Source organism: Aplysia californica, unplaced genomic scaffold (assembly GCF_000002075.1).
Source record: "Aplysia californica isolate F4 #8 unplaced genomic scaffold, AplCal3.0 scaffold00205, whole genome shotgun sequence".
Taxonomy (NCBI): Eukaryota; Metazoa; Mollusca; class Gastropoda; order Aplysiida; family Aplysiidae; genus Aplysia; species Aplysia californica.
Genome location: NW_004797475.1, coordinates 386,203 through 407,647, shown reverse-complemented (window position 1 = coordinate 407,647; position 21,445 = coordinate 386,203). Strand labels below are relative to the sequence as shown.

Genomic DNA, 21,445 nt, shown 5'->3' with positions numbered 1-21,445 from the left:
CTAACAACAATAATAGAGATAAACGAAAGCAACAACAACAACAACAACAACAACAACAACAGCAACAGCAACAACAACAACAACAACAACCACAACAACAACAACAACAGCAATATAAAGAAGCAACAAAAGTAATAATAGACTTCTGTCCTTTGACCCTGCTGGTTTTAAAATAAAGTTGAAGCGGGTCTTTACAAGCCAACATCTGAGTCAAAAATAACCCATCCAGGTATTCCAAGTAAAAGGTAGAACCCTGCCTCTGGATACTCCCCCCCCCCTCTCTTTTCTTTTTCTCCCCACCACCCTTTCCGCACACACACATCTAGTTCTATAGGCAACTTTCTGTTTAAAAGATAATCGGTTAATACTTGTGTTAAAGCCCCATCCCCCCTCTCTCTGTATCTGTCGCTTCCTCCCTCTGTCTGTCTGTCTGTCTGTCTGTCTGTCTGTCTGTCTGTCTGTCTGTCTGTCTGTCTGTCTGTCTGTCTCTGTCTTCTCCTCCTCCTCCTCCTCCTCCTTCTTCTGTCTTCTCCTTCTGTCTTCTCCTCCTCCTCCTCTTCCTCTTCCTCCCCCTCTCCATTGTCCTCTTCTTCTCCTTCTCTGTAATATATTCTCATGTTATGTGTTTTTTTTCCCCCAGCAACCAGTTCCACAATTTCTCTCGTCAGTCAGCATTTATTGAAGAAGTCCTCCAGCCTGTGAAGCAGCTGTGGTCTTCTGAGGAGTTTATCAGGTAACTCTGAGATGATTTTTTTCTTTGATGATCTGAATATGACCATTAATTTAATACAACATTTTAGTTTGGGGAGGGGAAAAAAATCGGCAAGGATGCCATATTTTCCTTCTGTTTGGCAAGTCAAAATTAAAAAGTAAATCATACTTTTGCAAAACCACCCTGGCTATCTTTTCTGGTGTGATTTTTGTTTATGTAACACCTTCCAAACGCAAATTTCTTTTTAAGATGCTGGAAGTCTTACTTTGAGGTTCATCTCTGACATTAGAGCTCCCAAAACAACACAGAGTCCAAGAGGGCTTTGTTACAGATTGAAGCTAGGAACATCTGCAATGTAGATCAGTTTGATACTAACTGAACAATCACTGTTCCCCTCAACTTATTACGATGTGAGGACTTTGGGTGTGGTGCCGTGATAATTATGATCAGTGCACCAGTTTCCTCCTACTTTTGCAGCTGTATGCTTTCACAACTTGATGATAATTTATTACCTTTATATAGTGTAGAACTCTGATTTAAATGCTCAAGCTTTAAGCCCTTAACAAGTACAACTAGGAACGACATGAACTGTACATTATGTTCTGGTTAAAAATTGAGGTAAATGGGGGGGTTGGTGGATGCTCTGGTTTATTCTGTTCTTTCTTCATCTTTCTAGAGTTTCTTTCATTCTAGTCTTGTCTTTTCTAATCGTAGCTGTTGTCTTCCTTATTCTGTGTCAATAGCTCAGTTCTCTTTTATTTGAATGCCAGAATGTTTGTTCCTCGACATTGGAACCTATGATTTTTATTCTCTTTTACCGGTGTCCCCCAGGGCTTTCAGTTCCCCTGAATGCTTCATGAGTTATGTGGGACTTGACCAGGCAGCTGTGGAGCCAAGCTCAGCGGACACTTGTGGCATCAACCGTTCACACGTAAGTTTCCAGTAAAATGTGTCACGACGTGGTGAATCAGGCTCTCGTCAAATTTGGGGTATGTGGAGTTATTGGTCATCTTAAAGCTTGTTCATGTGTCTTTCTTTGGATGAAAACAATATCCTTTTATCTTGAATATAAGTCGAGATATTTGCGAATGAAGGACGTGGGGGTCACCTGGTTTCAGAGGTAAAATTAGCTAGAAAATGGCCGCCATAATTAGGAAATTACTTAGCCTGAGAGTCCGTGGAAATTGACAATTTCCATTTTTTGTGCCTTTAGTCAAGGTTTTTCAGTAAAACTCATGCAGAAATGTGTTCTTTAATGGACATAAAAGGTATTGAGCCAAAAAACGAAAATCTGATAAAAATTCACAAACCGGCGGAAAAATGCCAGTTTCTTCACTTTGACGAGTGCCTGATTCCACCACGCTGCATCACAAATGATTTTGATAGTGTTCTCATATTTTTAAAATTTATTTTTAAACATTTTTTTTAATGCATAAATTGAAAGTACAGAATGAATCTCAAAGCTCAATCTTTCTTTGTTGTTTTTAAGTGATGTGAAACTTGTGATAGACAAACTGTAGTATTTGCCAGATTAACGTGTGATGTGTGTTAACTGCAGTTCTGTTCTGATATGCTCAACAAGGATGTATGTTTGCTCATTTTTGTCTGGGTTTTTTTTTATTGTTGTTGTTTTTCAATTTCCTTTCCTTGGTGTCTGTTTTAACATTCCAGATCAAATTCAATACTGTCCCTCTATTCTATGCAACTATATATGTTTCTTTGAATGAATTATGATTTCAAATTTTTCTCTTTATGATTAGAGACATTATTATTGCCTTGATTTTAGAAATTATAAGACAAAACTTCCCTATATTTAACCCTATCCGTACACACTGGGGTCATTTTGTACCCCCGGGGTTGTATTCTTCACATTTTAGAATACTTCTAGTACGAAGATCTCTTTGAAACTTTCAGTATTTCTCAAAAAATCATTTTGACAGACTGCTATGCAAAGCGTACGGATCGGAATAACGAGTAAATTTCCTCTTTGAAAGTGGTAACACAGAGTTCCCCCACATCGTATGGATACAATATTAAAACACGATGTACGCATAGGGTTAACTTAGTTTTTATTGATGCTGTTATCATGTTTCACAAATGATATGAAATCATGCCCAATGATAACACCAGTACTTTTTTCATTTTCAGATCACCTACTGTATCAATACCATATTAGCTGTTATCAAAAGGAGCAAGTGGCCGGAGGATTATACAGTAAGTTGAAGTTTCGGTTTCTGTGTGGATACTTGTACCATTATTCCTTAGGTTCAAGAAGAAAAGATTATATTGGACTCAAGATGCTTAATGACTTAGAGCAATTTCTTGTCTCAGTGCACAGTCCCAATTTTACTCATCTATGAAGAAAAATGCAGTATTGCATTTGGTTATGGGTGCTGTGTATGTCAGATGATTTGTACCGTGAATATTCTTGACTAAAATATAGTTGTTCCTGCATCCGATCCGGACATTGGGGATTGCTTTGTTAGTGAGACAACTTCCTGGGCCTTCAGCATATTGTGGTAAGGTGGCCAGTTCCTTTCTACTGCGCCTTTACTTCCCCAACTCGAAGTCAGGTACCCATTACTGCTGGGTGGGCAGGAGAGGGCAAAAAAAATCTGTGTCCAAACTGAGGCTCGAACCCAGACCTTCCGCTTCAGAGACGAGCGCACTAACTGCTCCACCACCGCACCCTCTTGACTATACAATCAGAAAGTAGCTCATGCACCCCCTCCCACACAAGCTTAATGTGCGATCTATTTTGAATGTTGTTTTCCTCACAAATGCTGTGGCTTTAGTTGAACGTATGAACATTTTTTTTCTCTCCTCCAGGTTGCAGAGAGAGGGGGTTTTGTTGTCCAGGGGGAAAATGGAAACTTTTTACGCAACCCGGCAACTCCACATGTGTGTCCCCTCCTAGACAATGTGATAGCTTTACTCAAGTAAGACATCATAGTGCTTCTGAATTCTGTTGCTTCGTTGTTAACTCACTTTTCTGTTGTTTTATTTTTTTCATGTTCCGCTTTGTTGTCTTCTTTTCACTTTTCTTCTCTCTGAAAATGTATTAGATGGTCTCTTTCATACCTACATGTCTGAGTCAACGGGGAATGTGTTGTTTACCACCCAGCAGAATGGCGTTGGTATTCATTTGAATATCTTCTATTTATATGGAAATTGAGTCACTTGTGTGGGTGGTTGGCGGGTGCTCTCGTGTGGTTTGCTTCTTCTTTCCTATCAAACATTTATCATCTTTATCTCCCCTCCTTCTTTTTCGTATTTGTTGCTTTCTTTTAACACATCTAATCTTCGTCACTTGTTTGACCTTGTTGTGTTGCAAGTGCCGTAAAACACTTTCTAAAACAAAATCGAGTCACTTGTCGTCCCTCTAAACACGTACTAGCGTAAGACACATCTGACCCGAAATCGAGTTATACCAATCACGCGATTCCCTTTATCCGATACTATGTCCTCTCAAAAGATCATAGGAATCGAGCGATAAATAGCTGAGATATAGTCGATTCCAGTTTGAACGTATCCCACTTGCCCACAAAAAGATACAGCACGTACTAACACACTGTTGGTTACGCTAGTGCGTGACGTACACTTTGACCCAATGTTGTGTTTTTATTATACGGCACATACTAACGTAAGCCACACAGCGGGGCTGAGCCTATAGCAAAAAAACATCGCGCAGCGCTTCTAGAGAGCGGGAAGACAAGCTAAACTACACACGTGAGCAGTGTGCTTCGTGTGAGACGGTGAAGGCTCAGACTCCACTTCTAGAAGTCCCTTTTTACTCGTCCTTTGTTTACAAATGGGATCCCGCTCCGAACAACCTCTTTTTGTTTTAGTAAGAGTTTTACGGTACTCGCAACACAATAAGGTCATATAAGTGCCAAAGATTAGAGGTGTTACAAGAGAGTAACAAACACAAAAAAGGAGGGGAGATAAGGACGATAGATGTTTGATAAGAAAGAAGAAGCAAACCACACCAGAGCACCCGCCAACCACCCACGAACAACCTCTCTTTCTTTGACATGAAGCCCTAGTGTTCAAACTCTGATTGACATGCAGAACCCTGGTGAAGTTCTTAAACTCACAGACTGCAAAAGTCATGGGTGTCCTACTGCCACCGAGAACTTTAAGGGACAAATAGATACACGTATGTGCTTCAAGGACACTGATATGCTTAGTGAGGCAGACAGTGATGAAATGTCAGTGTGTGACTACGACTCAGATGGCGATCCGGAATTCAATCTTGGAACATGCGAGGTCAGAAGGTGCAATGCTGAAGAATGGGCGGCTTGTCCTGATTGCGAAATCCTTCTTCGCTTTGATCATTTCAATGAAGAGATTGCATCCTGTGTTCAACATGGAAAAAGCACAAGAAGGTCAAAGGAAAAAAAAGTGTAAAAGCTGTAGGTAGGCCCTCAAAGTTTAAGATTCCCGCCGGTGTGAATGTGAACACTGATGCTCCCGGTTAGTTTCAGACAAAAGAAACAGTCATTGGTGAGCGGGGTGGAAGAATGCAAAGATCAGTTCCCGAGCAGTACACAGTGGAGGGAAGTGAGAAAGAAGTTAAAAAGGAAAAGAAACTCAGATCAAACAAGCAGAAGGAAACCAAAGTGAAAAGGGATTTGGGACAAGAGTACACAAGCATGAAGACAAAAAAGACTGTGCCCGCCAAACACATAAAAGCAAGATGTAAATGAGACACGTGTGCAAAGGAGAAGAAACAATGCTCATCAATTAATGTACTGACGAGCAGAGGCAGGCCATTTTTAAAATTCATATCACCCCCTTGGAGATCTAAGAATGACGGGAGTTTCTTGTGAGGCATGTCAAATGCTGTAAAACGAAGAGGAAATACACTGAAGGCGAATCACGAAGAAATAATATCAGACAGTACAAGTGATACCAGACAGTACATGCTTACAGTTGGGGAGAGTTTTGTTCCAGTCTGCAAACTGTTTTTCTTTAACGCTTAGGGTATTTCAGAACAGAGCTCCTGAACGGCATTGAACAAAGTTACTTCCACTGGTATAGCTGAGAAAGACAAACGAAGTGGGAGACAGTCCGAGGCAGAAAGAGAAAGAGATGTAGATCTATTTGTTCACACAGCATCATCTCATCACTTGGACAGATTTCCTAAAGTCGAATCTCATTACTTTAGAGAAAAATCAACAAGAGAGTACCTGAGCCCTGAACTCAGCAAACGGCACATGTACCACACACATGTACCACATGTTCATCTAGGAATGATACCCAGAACAAGGCCACCAAGCTTCAGTACATACAACGATGTATTCAAAAGTAAAAATCTGTCAATCCACCGACCCAAGAAAGACCAGTGCTTTCTTTGTGTCAATTATCATCAAGGAAATGAAGAAACAAAGATAGGTCTTAGGGAAAAGTTTGAGATCTATTTGGGAGAAAAAGAAAGGGTCAGGGAAATAAAGGATGTATGCAAGTGCAAGAAAGAGCTCAGGAAAGTGAAAACATTTTCTGTGCAAGTTTTGATTTGCAGCAGGTGATTTACCTCCCTATGTCACAGGAGAGTGCCATCTTTTACAAAAGGAGGTTGTCGAACTACAACCTGATTTTCTATAACATTGCTAACAGAGACTGTCACACTGCTTCACTTGGGATGAAACGCAAAGCAAAGGTGGATCCTCGGAAATTTCAACTACAGTCCACCGTGCCCTGAAGTTTTATGACGACCGTGGCATCTAAAAAGCTTTTTTTTTCGACGATGAATGCAGTGGTCAGAACAAACATTCGATTACGCCTGCGATGAATTTGTATACAGTGAGCAATAGAGTGAATCTTGAAGAGATTTCATTGAGGTTCTTTGAAACAAACCGTCTGCAGAACGAGGGTGATTCTGCACACAGTGCAATAGGACATGCCCTGAAGAAGGCTGGGGATTTGTTCCTTCCTTCTCAGGTAGTAACAGTGATGTCTCTCGCCCAACCTCAAAAGCCTTACCAAGTGAACCAAATGCAGTCTAAAGACTGTCTGGATTTCAAAGGCTTATCAAAGGACTTGAGAACCCTGGACGCACGAAGAGGATCTGATACAGAAGACACATTTTCGTGGAACAATATTATGGGACTGGGAGTTACTATTTTTTTTTAAAATCATATACTGTTGACGTCTTCATATTCCGAGTTGCTGTTAACATTATCATTTGTCACGGATAATACTACCCGTGAATTTAAACCAAATTGATCTTTCTTTGTATTTTTATTGTTATTTGGAAGTTACCATTTAGGCGTAAGCCACGCAATGAACGTAAATATGCTTTAGAATACAAAAGCACGTACTAACGTATCCAACAATCTAGTAACGTAAGCCACACATCGAGGCTGTCATTGACGTAGCACGTACTAGCGTATCGGACAAAAAGGTCATTTTCCCTTCAAAACCTACTATTCTCACAAAGATGCTTCTAGCCAATTGAAAAGTAGTTGGCCCACACACGTTATGTCAAAATATTAAGGGCAGGATCGGCTATTTGGTGCCACGATGGGATGGTGAAAATCGCTCAAATCTTTAAACGTCTCTCCTGCAAAACTAACAAAATGTGGCTTACGCTAGTACGTGTTTTGAGGGACGTTGTGAGTGCTTGGTGAGTGCTCTGGTGTGATTTGCTCCTTCTTTCCTATCAAATATATATCGTCCTCATCTCTCCCCCTTCGTTTCTTCCTATGTTACTCTGTAATAACACCTAATCTTTGGTTCTAGTATGACCTAATTGTGTTGCAAGTGACGTAAAAATGTGCCACAACGTTGTGGAATCAGGCGCTTGTCAATTTTTGGGCATGTGGAGTTATTGGTATCATCTTAAAGCTTGTTCATTTGTCTTGCTTTAAATGAAAAGAATATCCATTTATCTTGAATACAAGTCAAGATATTTTCTAATGAAGAAGGAGGGGGTCACCTGGTTTCAGAGGTAAAATTAGCTAGAAAATGGCCGCCAAAATTTGGAACTGACTTTGCCTGAGAGTCTGTGGAAACTGACAATTTTCTTTTTTTGTGCCTTTAGTCAATGTTTTTCAGTAAAACTCACACAGAAATGGGTTCTGAAATGGGTTCTGAAATGGACATAATGGAGTTGAGCTGAAAAAGAAATTTTCGATAAAATTTGCCTGTCTGGCGAAAAAATTGCCAATTTCTTCAATTTCATTTTTTTGACGAGCGCCTGATTTCACCACGCTGCCTCACAAATCGTATTAAAACTACAAGTAACAACTAACTGTTGTGTGCAAGATGGAGAACCTAATCTTTTTCCTGGAGACTCTGGTCCTTAAGATCTAGGTTGAAGGAAAGGACCTATGGGAATGGGAAAAAAAATATAAGATCAGACTTAGTTCAAGTTATTTGATGCTTTTCCTCCCCTCAGAACTGGCTGTTGTTTGTTTAAACCTGAGAGTCTCAAACTCCGCCATCCTGATTTCCTCAAAGCATATGATCTCATGGAACATGACAGACTGAACATTCTAGGTATGGACTCCCAGATGAGACACTTTGTGCTGTCTGTGTTATGTTGTCTTTTATATTTTTCGGAGTCGTATGATGAGGGTTTTTTTTTGCTTCAAAGTCAGTTACTGGTTGATATGATGGCTCTATTCTGGTTTACTCTTTCCTCTTTTTGTGTTTGTTACTCTCTTAACTTCTGCACTCATATGACCATATTGTGTTGTAAGTGCAGTAAAACTCTTACTAAAAAACTTTTTAATGCATGCAAAATGTGTGCAAACATTTTAAATTCAATACGTACTGGGACAGTTTCCTGAAAGTAAGATACAAATATATTGTACATTCACTTTACAGAAATAAGCTGTTTTATTTTGATTTGATGAAGTGTTGTCATACTTTGTTGTGTTAAGCCATGTTTTGTTTCCTTGCTCCAGGCATTCCCCCAGCGTGTGTGGACAACTCCGACTCCCTGGTGTACAGACATCCTTTAGAGCGCATGCAAAACTTCATAACAGCCCTCTTTGAGCACAGGTGAGCCTCTTTGGGGCTATGGGTAGAGTTTGAGCCTGTTGTTACTGGGATTGTTTCTCTGTTCTGTGGTTATGACCTCTCAGTTTTATAGTGGCTTTTCTAGGAAAATGTCTCATTTAGAACTTGTCCAAAAAAAAAAGTGGAAGTGTAAGGATTTATGCCCTTTCAAAACAGATTATTCAAGAGGTGAGACCTCCAAATTTAATGTCCATCTCCGACAAGACAGAGCCTGTTGGGATGAAAGTCTAAAATTTCCACAAAACGACTGAGTTAAAAAATGCCCTGCTCAAGATTCGAACCAGGGCTGTCCTCTCCATAGTCCACCGTGATACCAACTGAGCACATTATGTATTGTGAGGGTGGATTTGAAAATATGTATAGATGTTTCAATTAATTATGAGTTGACTAATGATGGCTTTGTGATAATGGAGAAATTAACCTAAAGTATTTGTGTAGTCTCGTTGGTCTTATTGCAAACAATTGTTGCTGTAAATCCTGAATGCCTTAATGTTGGGAAAAATAGAATTCGTCTTGACATTTCGAATTTAATTTTTACAATACCATTATCCAGTTCAGTGGAGGGTGTTTTCCCTGCACTGTGCTGGAGACTTTTCTGCTAGCATTACACCATTCTTAATAAAAATTTGCTCAGTATAAACTTGAATGATGTCAGATATTAAAATTAGACCAAAAGTGAATCTGGTATAGCTGCCCTTTTAAGGGATTTAACTCATAAGGTAAAGTCTTTAGAACTTTAGTTATGTGAGCCGATAATATTCCTGTAGCAAAACTTGGATTTATGATTAGCATAGATACAGCAGAGATGCTCAACTAGTTAAACTTATTGGTTAAAAGTGACATCAAATTTATACAGATAATTTTCTTTCTGATACTCCAAGGATGTTACTTTCAAAATAAGCTGTAATGTACCTTTGAGAAATGAAATCCTTTCACAAAACCATCTCTGTCTTATTGAGCTCATATTAATTTATTTCATTCTTTTCATATTCTCATGCATTCTTTCAGTTTTCATATTCTCGGCAATGCAAGTTCGTGCCTTGGAGTGGAAATCTACTCAGCCCCTGGACTTTCAAAAGTCATTATTGAAAATCTCATTGCAAACTACACTCTGTTGCACGACTATCGAGCGCGTATACTCATACGTATCCTTTGTTGGTTGAGATATCTTGGACCTATTGGTGTCTGTCTTGAGGTTGTGTTGTGATTTGTGTCTACACGCCTGTTTGATTATCAATGTTGATGTGACAAATTTTTGGAATTTGTTTTATTTATATTTTCTTTTATGTTTCTACTCCTGCTTAATTACCATTATTGTTTTAACTCTTTCCATGTACAATTATTTCATCACTTACATATAATATATGTGTCACAACGTTGTGGAATCAGACGCTCATCAATTTTTTCACATAAGGAGTTATTGGTGTCATTTTAAAGGCTATTCATTTGCCTTGCTTTTGATGAAAAAAATATCCATTTACCTTCAATAAAAGTCGAGATATTTGCGATTGAATGAGGTGGGGTTGCCTGGTTTCAGAAGTAAAATTATCGAGGAAATGGCCGCCAAAGGTTGGTGATTCTCATAGTTTAAAGTCCTTGAAAACTGCAAATTTACATTTTTCGTGCCTTTAATCAATGTTTTTCCATAAAATCCACACATAAAAGTGCTGTACGAACATAAAAGGTGTTGAGCCAAAAAAAACCCCTAAAATTAGAAAAAATTGTCAAAACTGACCGAAAAATGGCGATTTCTTGGATTTTTTTATTTTGACAAGCGCCTGATTTCACCATGATGCCTCACATATATAGACTGGCAGCGCTGTGCGAACAGCATAGGAAGAGTTGGGTTTTTTTTCCCCAATATTTCAGGGCTTGTTGTTTGATTTTAACTTACCCTTTTACCTCTAGCCATAAAAATTTTGTAGGTTCTGGTTGGCGCAGATTTAGAATCTTTCATTAGTTTTCTGGTGTAAAAGTCTGTTCACAGCTATTGTAGTAGGCTACATAGAATCCCACATGGTGCATTTCAAGGCATATATTGTACGGGAGCTGTCACGAAGCGGTTAAGGATATTTTGGGATGCATATGCACTATTTGGCGAAAGGTTTTTGGTATTTTCTTTATTTGGTGCAAATTTTTCAAAAATTATATTTCATGTTCTTGACCCTTAACCACAATCTCAAGGGAACTTTCTAAAGCTCTTCATACAGCATTGTCCAAAAGAACATCATCACGATGTTGCTGTTCCCATACTGAGAATTTTGTGTCCAGAGACCTATCAGGTGAGACCCCCACTCATGGTTGCTGTCTGTAATTTTGTTTCCTCAAGGGTTTACATACTTTTTGTTTCACTGTTACCTTCTTAGTAAGTCTCCATATGTGACTCTAACTTGCTCTCAGTCTTGTTCAACTTTTGATTTAAGTTTAGAATTATACTAATACTTGGAACTTTCGGTTGATTTAAAAAAAAAACAACCTTTATCATCGTGGAAGGAAACTGAAGGCCTGAGGAAGCTTTCCATTTTGTTAATGACAAGCTCAGGACTCTACCTAATATTTTGTTGTTCTAGAGTATAAATTTTATACCGTGGAGAGATTATGTTCTGAGTTTTAAACATTTTTTATTTTATTCATTTTGGGGGAATATGATATATTACATTTTTTTTCTTTTTCATGTTTGTTAACAACGCCTTTAGTATAACTTTCCAGGAAATTTTATTATTTTATTTTTGGTTTTAGTATGATCATGATTATCGTAATTGTTATTGTCATCATCTTTTTTATCCAAGGTCTTGTTGTTATTGTCACTTTTGCTTTCCCTTTCAGAGATTGATGGGTCGATGGCAAGTGCTCAACAAAAGGGCAGAAGAAAGGTGAGTTTAGTACTGATTGTTCTTTATTGGAAAATTTAGATATCTCTGGTCTGTTCATTTTCATTTTTCTAAAGAGAAACTCATTTTTATTCCACTGTGTGTAAACACGTGGTACATATTTTTGACAAAGTAGATCAGGATTCTTTGTGAACTAAAAAAGAGTTTTTAAAAACAATTTTGTCCTTTGCTTTTTAAAAATACGATAAAGTGTTATTGATAGGTTATTTCATAGAGGAAGAATTTCAGTGCTTGAGGAGTTTCTTCCCTATTTGTTCCGCAAGTGTTTTATGTGTCTTTTGTTTTTGTTTTTATCAGGGCTGAAAATGATGAAGAGGAAGACATTGATACCCAGGAAGTTTTGGAGGATCATTTGGTACGGCATCTCACCAGAGAGTATCTCGATTTCTTAAGTGAGTGCTGCTTCTTTTTTCTCTCACATCAATATTGCATATAGAAAAGATATATTTATTGTGAGAAACAAGCTAATGGTAGTGTCTATGTTACTGTTTTGATCATAGCTTTCACTCTCCTTGTATTTATGTCAGACTGCACTTACAGTCAAACTACTTATTCTAACAGCAGGCCTGCCAACCTTTCCGATTTTGTCGGGATTTCCCAAATCAGATGCCCTGCTCCCGACTTCCCGATAACAGTCTTGATTTCCTGATTTTGGAGCAACGCTATATTATAATATTATTACAATTATTTGGGTGGAAATGATAAATTAAATCGACGATACTGTAACTCGTGTGTTACTAAAATATCCAGATTGGCTGTGCGTCCTTTACTGTTTGACAGTTCGGCTACGTATAATGCTCAAGTAGACCTGGCAACCGAATTTGCACACTATGTTTACTCGATCCAGACTCAGTGTTGCCTCATTGGCCATAAATACGGAGAGCTTTATTATTTATGAGATATGTGTTGGCGGATAAGTGGACAGGAATTTGACCCGGTACGCAGCGCGACGTGCTGATTTTTCCCATTTTGCATTTTCAAAAGTTGGCAGGCCTGTAACAGCCTCTTGTATAAGTTAATCACCCGTAACAACAGCTACTTCCCATCCCCCCCCCCCCCCATATTGCGCCTTTATAATGACACTGTGTAAAACGCCCATCTGTCTCAGGTGGTACTTTTCTTCTCGACAGTGATTTGTCAATTTTTACTGTATTTTATTTTTGAAAAAGCAAGAGTCTACCTTGTTAAGCTTCTGAGTCCCTTGAGATTGTGATCTGCCTTGGGAATGTAGTCTGGCTACCTTAACAAGAATAAGATCAGGCTGAATAATTGTTTTTTGGAGTGATTTTACACCTCGGGATGGCCCTTGTGAACCTGTCTTACACTCCGATCTCATGCATTTCTTATTGATTTTGACGTGTGGAGAAAGACGACGGAGTTATTATCTGCTCACCTCTCTCTCTCTCCTCTCTCTCTCTCTGACTCTCCCCTCTTTCTCTCTCTCCCCTCTCTCTGTACCTATATCTCTCTTTCTCTCTCTCTTTCTCTCTCTCTCTCTCTCTCTCTCTCTCTCTCTCTCTCTCTCTGTCTCTGTCTCTCTTTCTCTCTCTCCTGGTGCTGTGGCGTCAAAAGTGGTCGGCGCCGACAGCACGCAGGAACTCAACACTTGCTCGTGGGTCCTTAAAAAGGGCTGAACTTGGGTCACTGAAATGTCTCAGCAGACGTGTGGTTGTTGAGGTCCTGGTGTTCCAAGTGGATCGGCGCGTTCTGCAGCTGTCATCTTTGTCGGTTGGTAGACTGACCTCCCTCGGCAGCAGCTGGCGGGGGCACCATCTCTCTCTCTCTCTCTCTCTCTCTCTCTCTCTCTCTCTCTCTCTCTCTCTCTCTCTCTCTCTCTCTCTCTCTCTCTTTCTCTCTCTCTCTCTCTCTCTCTCTCTCTTTCTCTTCCTCCCAAACACTTCCCTTTCTTAAAAAAAAAATCTCCATTTCAAAATTGTCTTTTATTCACTTGTTTTCCCAGACTTAGTTCTGTTTGGTAAGAATGTGTCCTCTGAGGTTAAGGAAGAAATGCCCATGGATGATGGGGATCTGCCCAACAAGGGTGGGGCCAACACTACCACCTCCTTCAAAGATCTGAGCGATCTGGGAACTGTGGTCATGGGACTGCAGGTGAGGGCACTTGTTTCAGTTGTTCTTATTTTTTCAAAATGTTATGGATTTAGGAATATAATGAAAATGCTATGGATTTAGGAAATTTGAAATTGTTATTGATTTAAGAGATTTGAAAATGTTACGGGTTTTAAAAAATTGAAATGTATTTAGGAATATTTGAAGACATCCTTCAAAGATCTGTGGTCTTGGGACTGCAGGTGAGGGCACTTGTTTCAGTTGTTCACCTTTTTAAAAAAAAGTGTTTTGGATTTAGAAAATATTGAAATGCAATGGATTTAGGAAATTTGAAATTGTTATGGATTTTGACATTTTGAAACTGCTATGTATTGACCATTTGAAAATTTTCTGGATTTAGGAAATTTGAGAATGTTATGAATTTAGAAAATGTGGGGTGCTTCATTATTATGTGTGCTTACACATTTGTGTGTGTGTTTGTGTTTGCATATGTGAGGGACAGACATTTCTCTACAATGATGATGCCAAACAGTTACAGGCTTGTTGTTTTTTCCCCTTACTAACATGCTCTTTGTAGTGCTTTCATGTGGCACAGATAGTACTTGCCATTAGTAGTAGCATTGCAAATAATGTCCGTTTTTTTGTAATTTATTTGTTTTGCCTTCTGAAGAGTGAGTAAGAGCCTTGGGCTTGGAGAATTTACAGTTTCTCAATTTCCTTTTTGTTTCTTTCTTTGTGTTGCTGTGGGTTTATTTAATTAACATTTTCTGTCTGTAAAGTTGCTTACCTCATCATACCTGTTGCAACAAGCTGAAATCTGAAAACTTCTTTTTAAAGAATAATCAGTTTCTTTTTTTTTTTTTTTTGGTTGTCTGTATTTTTTATGCAAATAATAATTGCAATTGAAACCTAACTAACAAGTCTTTGTAAATTAAACCATGTATATCATTAATGAGTTTTTGTGTCTGTGATTGTGAGGGCAGGATCTGTACCCGTCCGTCATCATGTGCATTCTGACGGGCTTCTCGTGGGCTGACACCAACGTATGCCACAAGTGTTCCCTCATGCTCTGGCCCGTTTGTCGACAGGTAAATACATATCTATGTCCTCAGCCAGTTTTATAATACCCAATAGGCTAAAGAATGGATGTGCCAAGTTTTTTTTGTTATAGTAAGAGTTTTACAGCGCTCACAAGTGTTTACAATCATATGAGCAAGTGCCAAGTTTATGAACATGAATAAATGTTACCATCATGGGGTTTTTTTTCATCTGCATTCCAAGTCCGTCCTCACTATCCCTAGCTGGATGTTAGTTATGTATTCTGCTTCTGTCCCTCTTATTCTTTCCCGCTATTGCTCCAGTTTGATCCTGGCAAAATGTAGCAGCTGTTGTGTTCACTCCTAAATGATATTTATGGAGTGGATGTGCTTTTAATATAGTGTAAAGCGCAGAGAGCCTGCTGTTGAGCGGGGATATGCGCTATACAAATGCTATTTATTATTATTATTATTATTATTATTTTTCTTCCCTCAAACTCGGACCCCAAGTAGATTGTGGCAAAATGGGACAGATATCGTGTTGGCTCTATATAAACAACATCATAACTCCTTCAATAACCACAATGCATCTTTTAAGAGTTCTTGGTTTGCTCCATCTTTTGTATCAAACATCTATCTTCTTTATCTTTCCTTCCTTCTTTTGTAACACATCCATATTTAGATACTCATTTGACCTAATGGTATTGCAAGTGCTGTAAAACTCTTGATAAGACAAGACTTCACTAAACTCCCAGTGAGTGGGTGGTTGGAGGGTGCTGTGGTGTGGTTTGCTCCTTCTTTCCTTTCAAACATTGTCTTTATCTCTTCTTCCATCTATTCTATGTATGTTACTTTCTAGTCGCTACTAATCTCCAGCACTTATAAGTTATATGGCCTGATTTTTGTACAAGTGCCATAAAACTCTTACGGTAGTAAAACAAAACTGCAATTTCCTGTGTGAAAACTAAAACTCAGCAACTGTTCGAGATAACAACGTCTCTGTGGGTGGTTGGCGGGTGCTCTGGTGTGGTTTGCTTCTTTTTTCCTATCAAACATCTGTCGTCCTTATTTCCCTTTCTTTTTTTTTATGTTTGTTACTCTCTCTTGTAACACATCTAATCTTCTGGCGCTCATATGACCTTATGCAGTTGCGAGCGCCGTAAAACCTCTACTAAAACTAAACTAAAACAATGTTTCTTTGTCGTTTCACAACAGCTTGTGAACCAGAAGGAGATCTCGCCCGAGGCAGCCCAGCACTGCTTCATGTCGGTCCTGTCAGGACTCCAGCTCCATGGTCAGCACGACGCCTGCTATTCCACTTTGCTGCACCTCGCCATGACCTTCTACGAGACTCTGGTGAGAACTGCGTAATTGATTTACATAACTGCCCACCAGTGTGTAAAAAATGTATTTGATGTATTTTTGAGGAGTACTGATGTCTGTTTCCGTATCGGATAATACATATGTGTCACGACGTGGTGGAATCAGGCACTTTTCAAGTTTTGGTCATGTGAAGTTATTGTTGTCGTCTTAAAGATTGTTCATTTGTCTTGCTTTCCATGAAAAAAATATCCAGATATCTTGAATACAAGTCAAGATATTTGCGATTGAAGGAGGTAGGGGTTGCCTGGTTTCAGAGGTAGAATTTGTTGAAGATGGCCGCCAAAGTTTTGTTATTTTCTTGGCTTGAGAGTTTGTGGAAACAGAAAATTTACACTTTTTGTGCCTTTAATCAAAGTTTTTCAGTGCTATCCACACAGTAATGTGTTCTTTAATGGACATGAACGGTGTTGAGCCAAAAAATAAAGATTCCATAAAAATTCCTAAACCTGCAGAAAAATGCCAGTTTCTTCAGTTTCATTATTTTGACAAGCGCCTGATTTCACCACACTGCCTTACATATATTCTCTAGTATTGCTCTTCGTGAACTTGCTGATGCTTAAGAAAAATTATGAATTTTCAAGACCAAATTTGCAAATATTAATGAGAACACAGCCCATAAGAACACAGATTTTTGGTTGCAGATCTATTTCTTCTGACATAAGCAGATTTGTTTTGGGCCATATGGTTTCAATTGCATTTGATTTTTGATTTACTTTTTCCTCTGAAATGTGTCATATCAAAACTGGGAGTGAATGTTTTATCAAACCTTACTTTTTAAAATTTTGTTTTGTTTTGTTTGTTACAGAGAAAAGACTTTCCTGTTATGACTGCAGTGCTGCAACAGATTCCTGGAGTGGATTCAAAGCTTATTTATGTAGGTTGCGCGTATTGTGTTATGAATGAGAACATGTTCACCTCCTCAACATTCAATATATGTATCTGTAGTTAGAACACGTCTTGAATTGTAAGAGGAATTGTAGAGCTCTTTTGAGCTATTGTACAGCTGAGTGCTTGTCAGCAAAATATGTTAGTCCACTCACTTTCTTGAATATCAAATACTGAACTGATTTCTCAACCCTGGTATCACTTTACTGTTTTGCGAGTCCCATAAAACTTTTACTAAAACTAAACTAAAAAACACAAAATAGGTATTGTCAGAGGTAAAGAGCTTTCAACTGTTTTATGACATTTTTTTTTATACTCTTTTGTACTTGAGTGATAAAGCGATAACTGAAAGGGGCTGTTCTAGGGTTGCCTGACTTCTCTTTTAATTATCAATCTCTCTCTCTCTCCCTCTCTCTCGCTCTCTCCCTCTTTCTATCTCACTCTCTCTTCTATCTCTCTCACACACACTGTGCAGTCAATGGATGGGCACTCTCGTGTGATCTGCGCCTCCTTCTTTTCTGTTACTTTACCAAATCTTCTCAGAAAACAGAGAATATTATAGAGTATTTTAAGGTCTACTGGGGTGATAATGAATAGTGAAACGTATAGAGACTACTTTAAAGTAGGGATATAGTTATGTCTAATGACTGTTGTTTTGTTTGTGAATGCAAGATAACAAATTGTCGGGTATTTGCACAAAATCCCTGTGGTATCACGTCATCGTTATTCTGTTCTTCGCGTGCCGCTGTTGTCACACTGACATGTTGTATACTGTACCTCAAGGGGAATGACATTGTGGTTTTTGTTTTGCATCTTCAGGAACTGGATGAGAAAATCCTGCCAAAGCCTGGAAATGACAGAAAGAAAAAGGAAATCTTCAAGAAGATTGTGGCTAACATAGTCGGGGTACGTTGTTGAAAAGCTCATTTTGGTTGCAAGTCACAAGTAGTTTATCTCCAAGTTGTCCTGGAAATGTCGTGTTCATTTTATGAAAGAATCCTTCTCGAACTGGAGTTGTTTAGATTCCTCTACATACTAATATTACTTGAGGATTTTCATTTTTTTTCCATATTCTGGTGACACTGACAAATCAATATCTTAAATATCTTGCCTATGTACAATAAAAAATCAATGCACTCTCTCTTTCTCTCATATGAAAGCATATATCTCTGTCCGGGGAATGGAAACTCGCTGAATTGTTGTTACATGATTACATGAAATCTCCCACCCCTACTGCCGATATTATCAGTATGTGCGCGCAATGCTCCAACCCAAGCGCCGACAGATCTGTATGGAAAATTTCACTCTCTTAACCGAAAACACTACTTTTGTGCGAAGCAGACTATAGCCTACCCCCCGGGGCAGTGCCCCTGACTGTAGTGTCTTTAGGCCATGTGACATTTCTCGTTCAAGTATAGTAAAATAGTAAATGGGCTGACTCATGTCACGCTCATAACTATGTCTGATCTACAACAGGGAACTGCTGCTTTTTCTTTCCTGATTATTACTATTGTCATTTTCCTCTACCTCTTTTGTATGTTTGTCACTCTCTTGTGACCTGCTATTTCCGGGGTGCCTTGATAGTCGAAGTAGACCTTGTGCTGTTGAAACTAGAGAGGTGAGCAGAGTAAGTCTGATTCCCTGTAAAGACTTCTCTGTTGACACCCACCCCCTGGCGCTCATATGACCTTATGCAGTTGCAAACGTTGTAAAACCCTCTATAAAAGAAATAATATAAAAGACTATAGCCTAAATGGAAGAGTATCCATTTTTCGTTTGAAACAGACTATGACCAGAAGTGCAAGCCCAAATTTGGAACAAAGAAAGCTATATTCGTGAACCATGTGAGGGGGTGCGAAATTTGAACGCACTTCCTTTCTTCACTTTTTGTTTGCTTTTTGACTTTGTATATAGACCTTTTTCCACGAGTATTGCATCAAAACTATGACATATTTTGCCTTCAAATTTTTTAATCACTCAAATAAAGGTTTGAATAAAACATGTACAAAATTTGGATAGGATGTGTTAAAATTTAGGGTTTTTTTCTTCCAATTTTTCAAAAAGTGGTAAAAATCTGTAGGGAGAGCTGACAACCGCGAAGTGTAGGCCTAGGATTGAGTGAGTTAACTTTTGGTCTGTTGTGTTAAGAAGTCAGTCCTCCGATTGTCTTGTTTATCTTCTTTGCTGTTTTCTTTCACTTATCTTCCTTTTTTTTTCTTTTTTTTTTTGATTTCCTCAGAAAAACATTGGCCAACAGTTCAGACGTGCTGCTCAGTATTCGAATTTGCCACGTTTGTTCTTGGAGTCTCGGCGTCCGAAGCAGGAATCACTGGATGAGGTGGAGAAAGATGATATGGGACTGTGTGAACTCTTTTCCCCATCCAAGGTCTTCGATTAATGATTCTCAAGTCCATACAGATATTTTTTAATTTTTTTTTGAGGAGCAAAAGTAGTGTAAAAGCCACGATTTTTTGCTTTGTCTGCTCACTGAGTATCTCCTTCGTGATCTTTGGACACAGTTGTGTGGAAGATAATTGTGAAGACTTGTGCTCTCTGAATGCTTCTAGGAATTTTAATTTATGACAGGAATGTGTTCAACCACTTTTGTTGATTTTTCACTCCATTTGCACAATCTTTTTTAACCACTCCAAAAATATCAGGGAAACGGATGCATATTGCCTGGATTTATGAATCCCAGGGTTTTTTTTAATGTGTCTTGTACAGTTGCTGGTAAATATCTCGATGTGACTGGTCCGACCAGAGATATGGATAAATGTAAATGTTTTTCATGGAGGATGGTAAAGAGTAGAATCTCGTGTCATTTAATTTCAAACTAAACCCTATCTTTACTTTTGTTTTCTTTTATATTTGTGTTTTATGAACAAGAGTGGAAGAGTTAGGCATGATGAAGAGCTTTACAGCTTGATAAACCATAAAATCACTTTCAGCTTCAAGCAATTTCTCAGTTCTGTTCATCATTTACTTACACATGGTTTTGTGTTTTAAGTGGTTGTCGGGTATGGTAGAGAACGTTATTCGAACAATGGTGCTTTCTTTTATGTGATATAATGCCAACTGATTGTCCTGAAGTACCCGCACAGTATGGGACTGTTTCAGGATTGACAAGCATTATCACCTGGTTGCTTTAACACAGTTTGAGGCTTGTTTGTAACATCTGGCTTCTGTTGTTGAAGCACTAGTTTTGTGACAAGTTTTTAGTTTTCTTTCACAGGATGATTGTGTTGTGTGTGCCAAGGTCAGTGGCATTTCTTAGGTTGCTCAGATATTTTTACTTTAGTTCCTTAAAAGTTAAAAGAGACTATTTCAAAACATTGTGAATTCTGTACTGTAAATATTTATTGTCATAGACTCATTCAAGTACTTCAAATGATGGCTGTTGTATTGTGAATGATGTTAGAAATCAAAAGAGCCGAGAGTTTTTTTATAGTGCGGTTGACAAATATTTTACAGAATAGTACATTTGTATTTCATTAAAGTTGATTATCTACTAGTATTTCTAGTAGTGTACCTTAATTACACTTTGATGCAATCAAATTGTGTTGCAAGTGAAAGCTCAGAGGTTGTGCTAATGGTGGCTGCTGTTTTTTTAACATTAAACATAGAAATAGAAAGAAGTAATCAAATGAACAATGGATTGATAGCATTACCATGAGGATCTTGTCTTGATATTGTTTGTGTGTTACTTGTAAGATGTATGTCCTGGTTGGAATGATATTCAGCCCTCTCAAAAGTCCATAAATGTCTTCGTCCAATGCAAACTTTGGTAGTGTTAGACTTGTTTTTTATTTTCTTGTCTTCCCATTAAGTTCATGATCATGTTTGAATTGACTGGGAATGCATTATTCATCATCAGTGCTTCCAATCTTCCACATTTTTACGTAGGTGGTTGGCGGGTGCTCTGGTGTGGTTTGCATCTTCTTTCCTATATCATTCTTATCTTTCCTTCTTCTTTTTTATGTTTGTTACCCTCTTGTATCACCTCTAATCTTCTGGCGCTCATATGAACTTTTGCACTTGCGAGCGCCATAAATCTTCTACTAAAACTATACTGAACATTTTTACGGAAATCTGTACTTTCTGAAAATTCTGTACTTGCCCCTTTGCTGCTGCCAGACCCCCCCTCCCCCTGCAGAGAATTTTGATAACTGTTCTGTGTTGTGTATTGGAAGCACTGAATCATCAGAGACTGGGATTTGAGTTCTTTTCTTTTACTTTCTGTTCTAGTTACCTTAGAATAGGTTCCCTCTGAGACAGGGTAGAGGGATCAATGTAATAATACATATTGATGTGTTTACAGAAAGGCAAGTCTTAGTCTTCTAAGCTTTAGTGAAATGTTAACTCTAAATGTCTGAACTGAAGCAGCCACAGAGATAAATACCAGTATTTCTAGCACACTCATCGAGTTCATCTCTTGCGAAAGT

At 38.5% G+C, this 21,445-nt stretch overlaps 1 protein-coding gene across 1 annotated transcript in view; it reads left to right on the top strand.

The window, feature by feature from the left end:
• LOC101855727 (exportin-5) overlaps positions 1-20,783 on the top strand; it is a 40,628-nt gene extending 19,845 nt beyond the window's left edge. The window contains exons 17-32 of the mRNA XM_005099193.3: positions 641-733; positions 1,544-1,643; positions 2,861-2,926; positions 3,542-3,651; positions 8,115-8,215; positions 8,626-8,722; positions 9,749-9,885; positions 10,925-11,022; positions 11,567-11,613; positions 11,929-12,023; positions 13,592-13,740; positions 14,682-14,786; positions 15,951-16,091; positions 16,924-16,992; positions 17,823-17,909; positions 19,243-20,783. Coding sequence (XP_005099250.1) covers positions 641-733; positions 1,544-1,643; positions 2,861-2,926; positions 3,542-3,651; positions 8,115-8,215; positions 8,626-8,722; positions 9,749-9,885; positions 10,925-11,022; positions 11,567-11,613; positions 11,929-12,023; positions 13,592-13,740; positions 14,682-14,786; positions 15,951-16,091; positions 16,924-16,992; positions 17,823-17,909; positions 19,243-19,401 — 1,654 coding nt within the window. The 3' untranslated portion in view covers positions 19,402-20,783. The remainder of the gene's footprint in view (positions 1-640; positions 734-1,543; positions 1,644-2,860; positions 2,927-3,541; positions 3,652-8,114; positions 8,216-8,625; positions 8,723-9,748; positions 9,886-10,924; positions 11,023-11,566; positions 11,614-11,928; positions 12,024-13,591; positions 13,741-14,681; positions 14,787-15,950; positions 16,092-16,923; positions 16,993-17,822; positions 17,910-19,242) is intronic.
• The last annotated feature ends 662 nt before the right edge of the window (positions 20,784-21,445 follow it).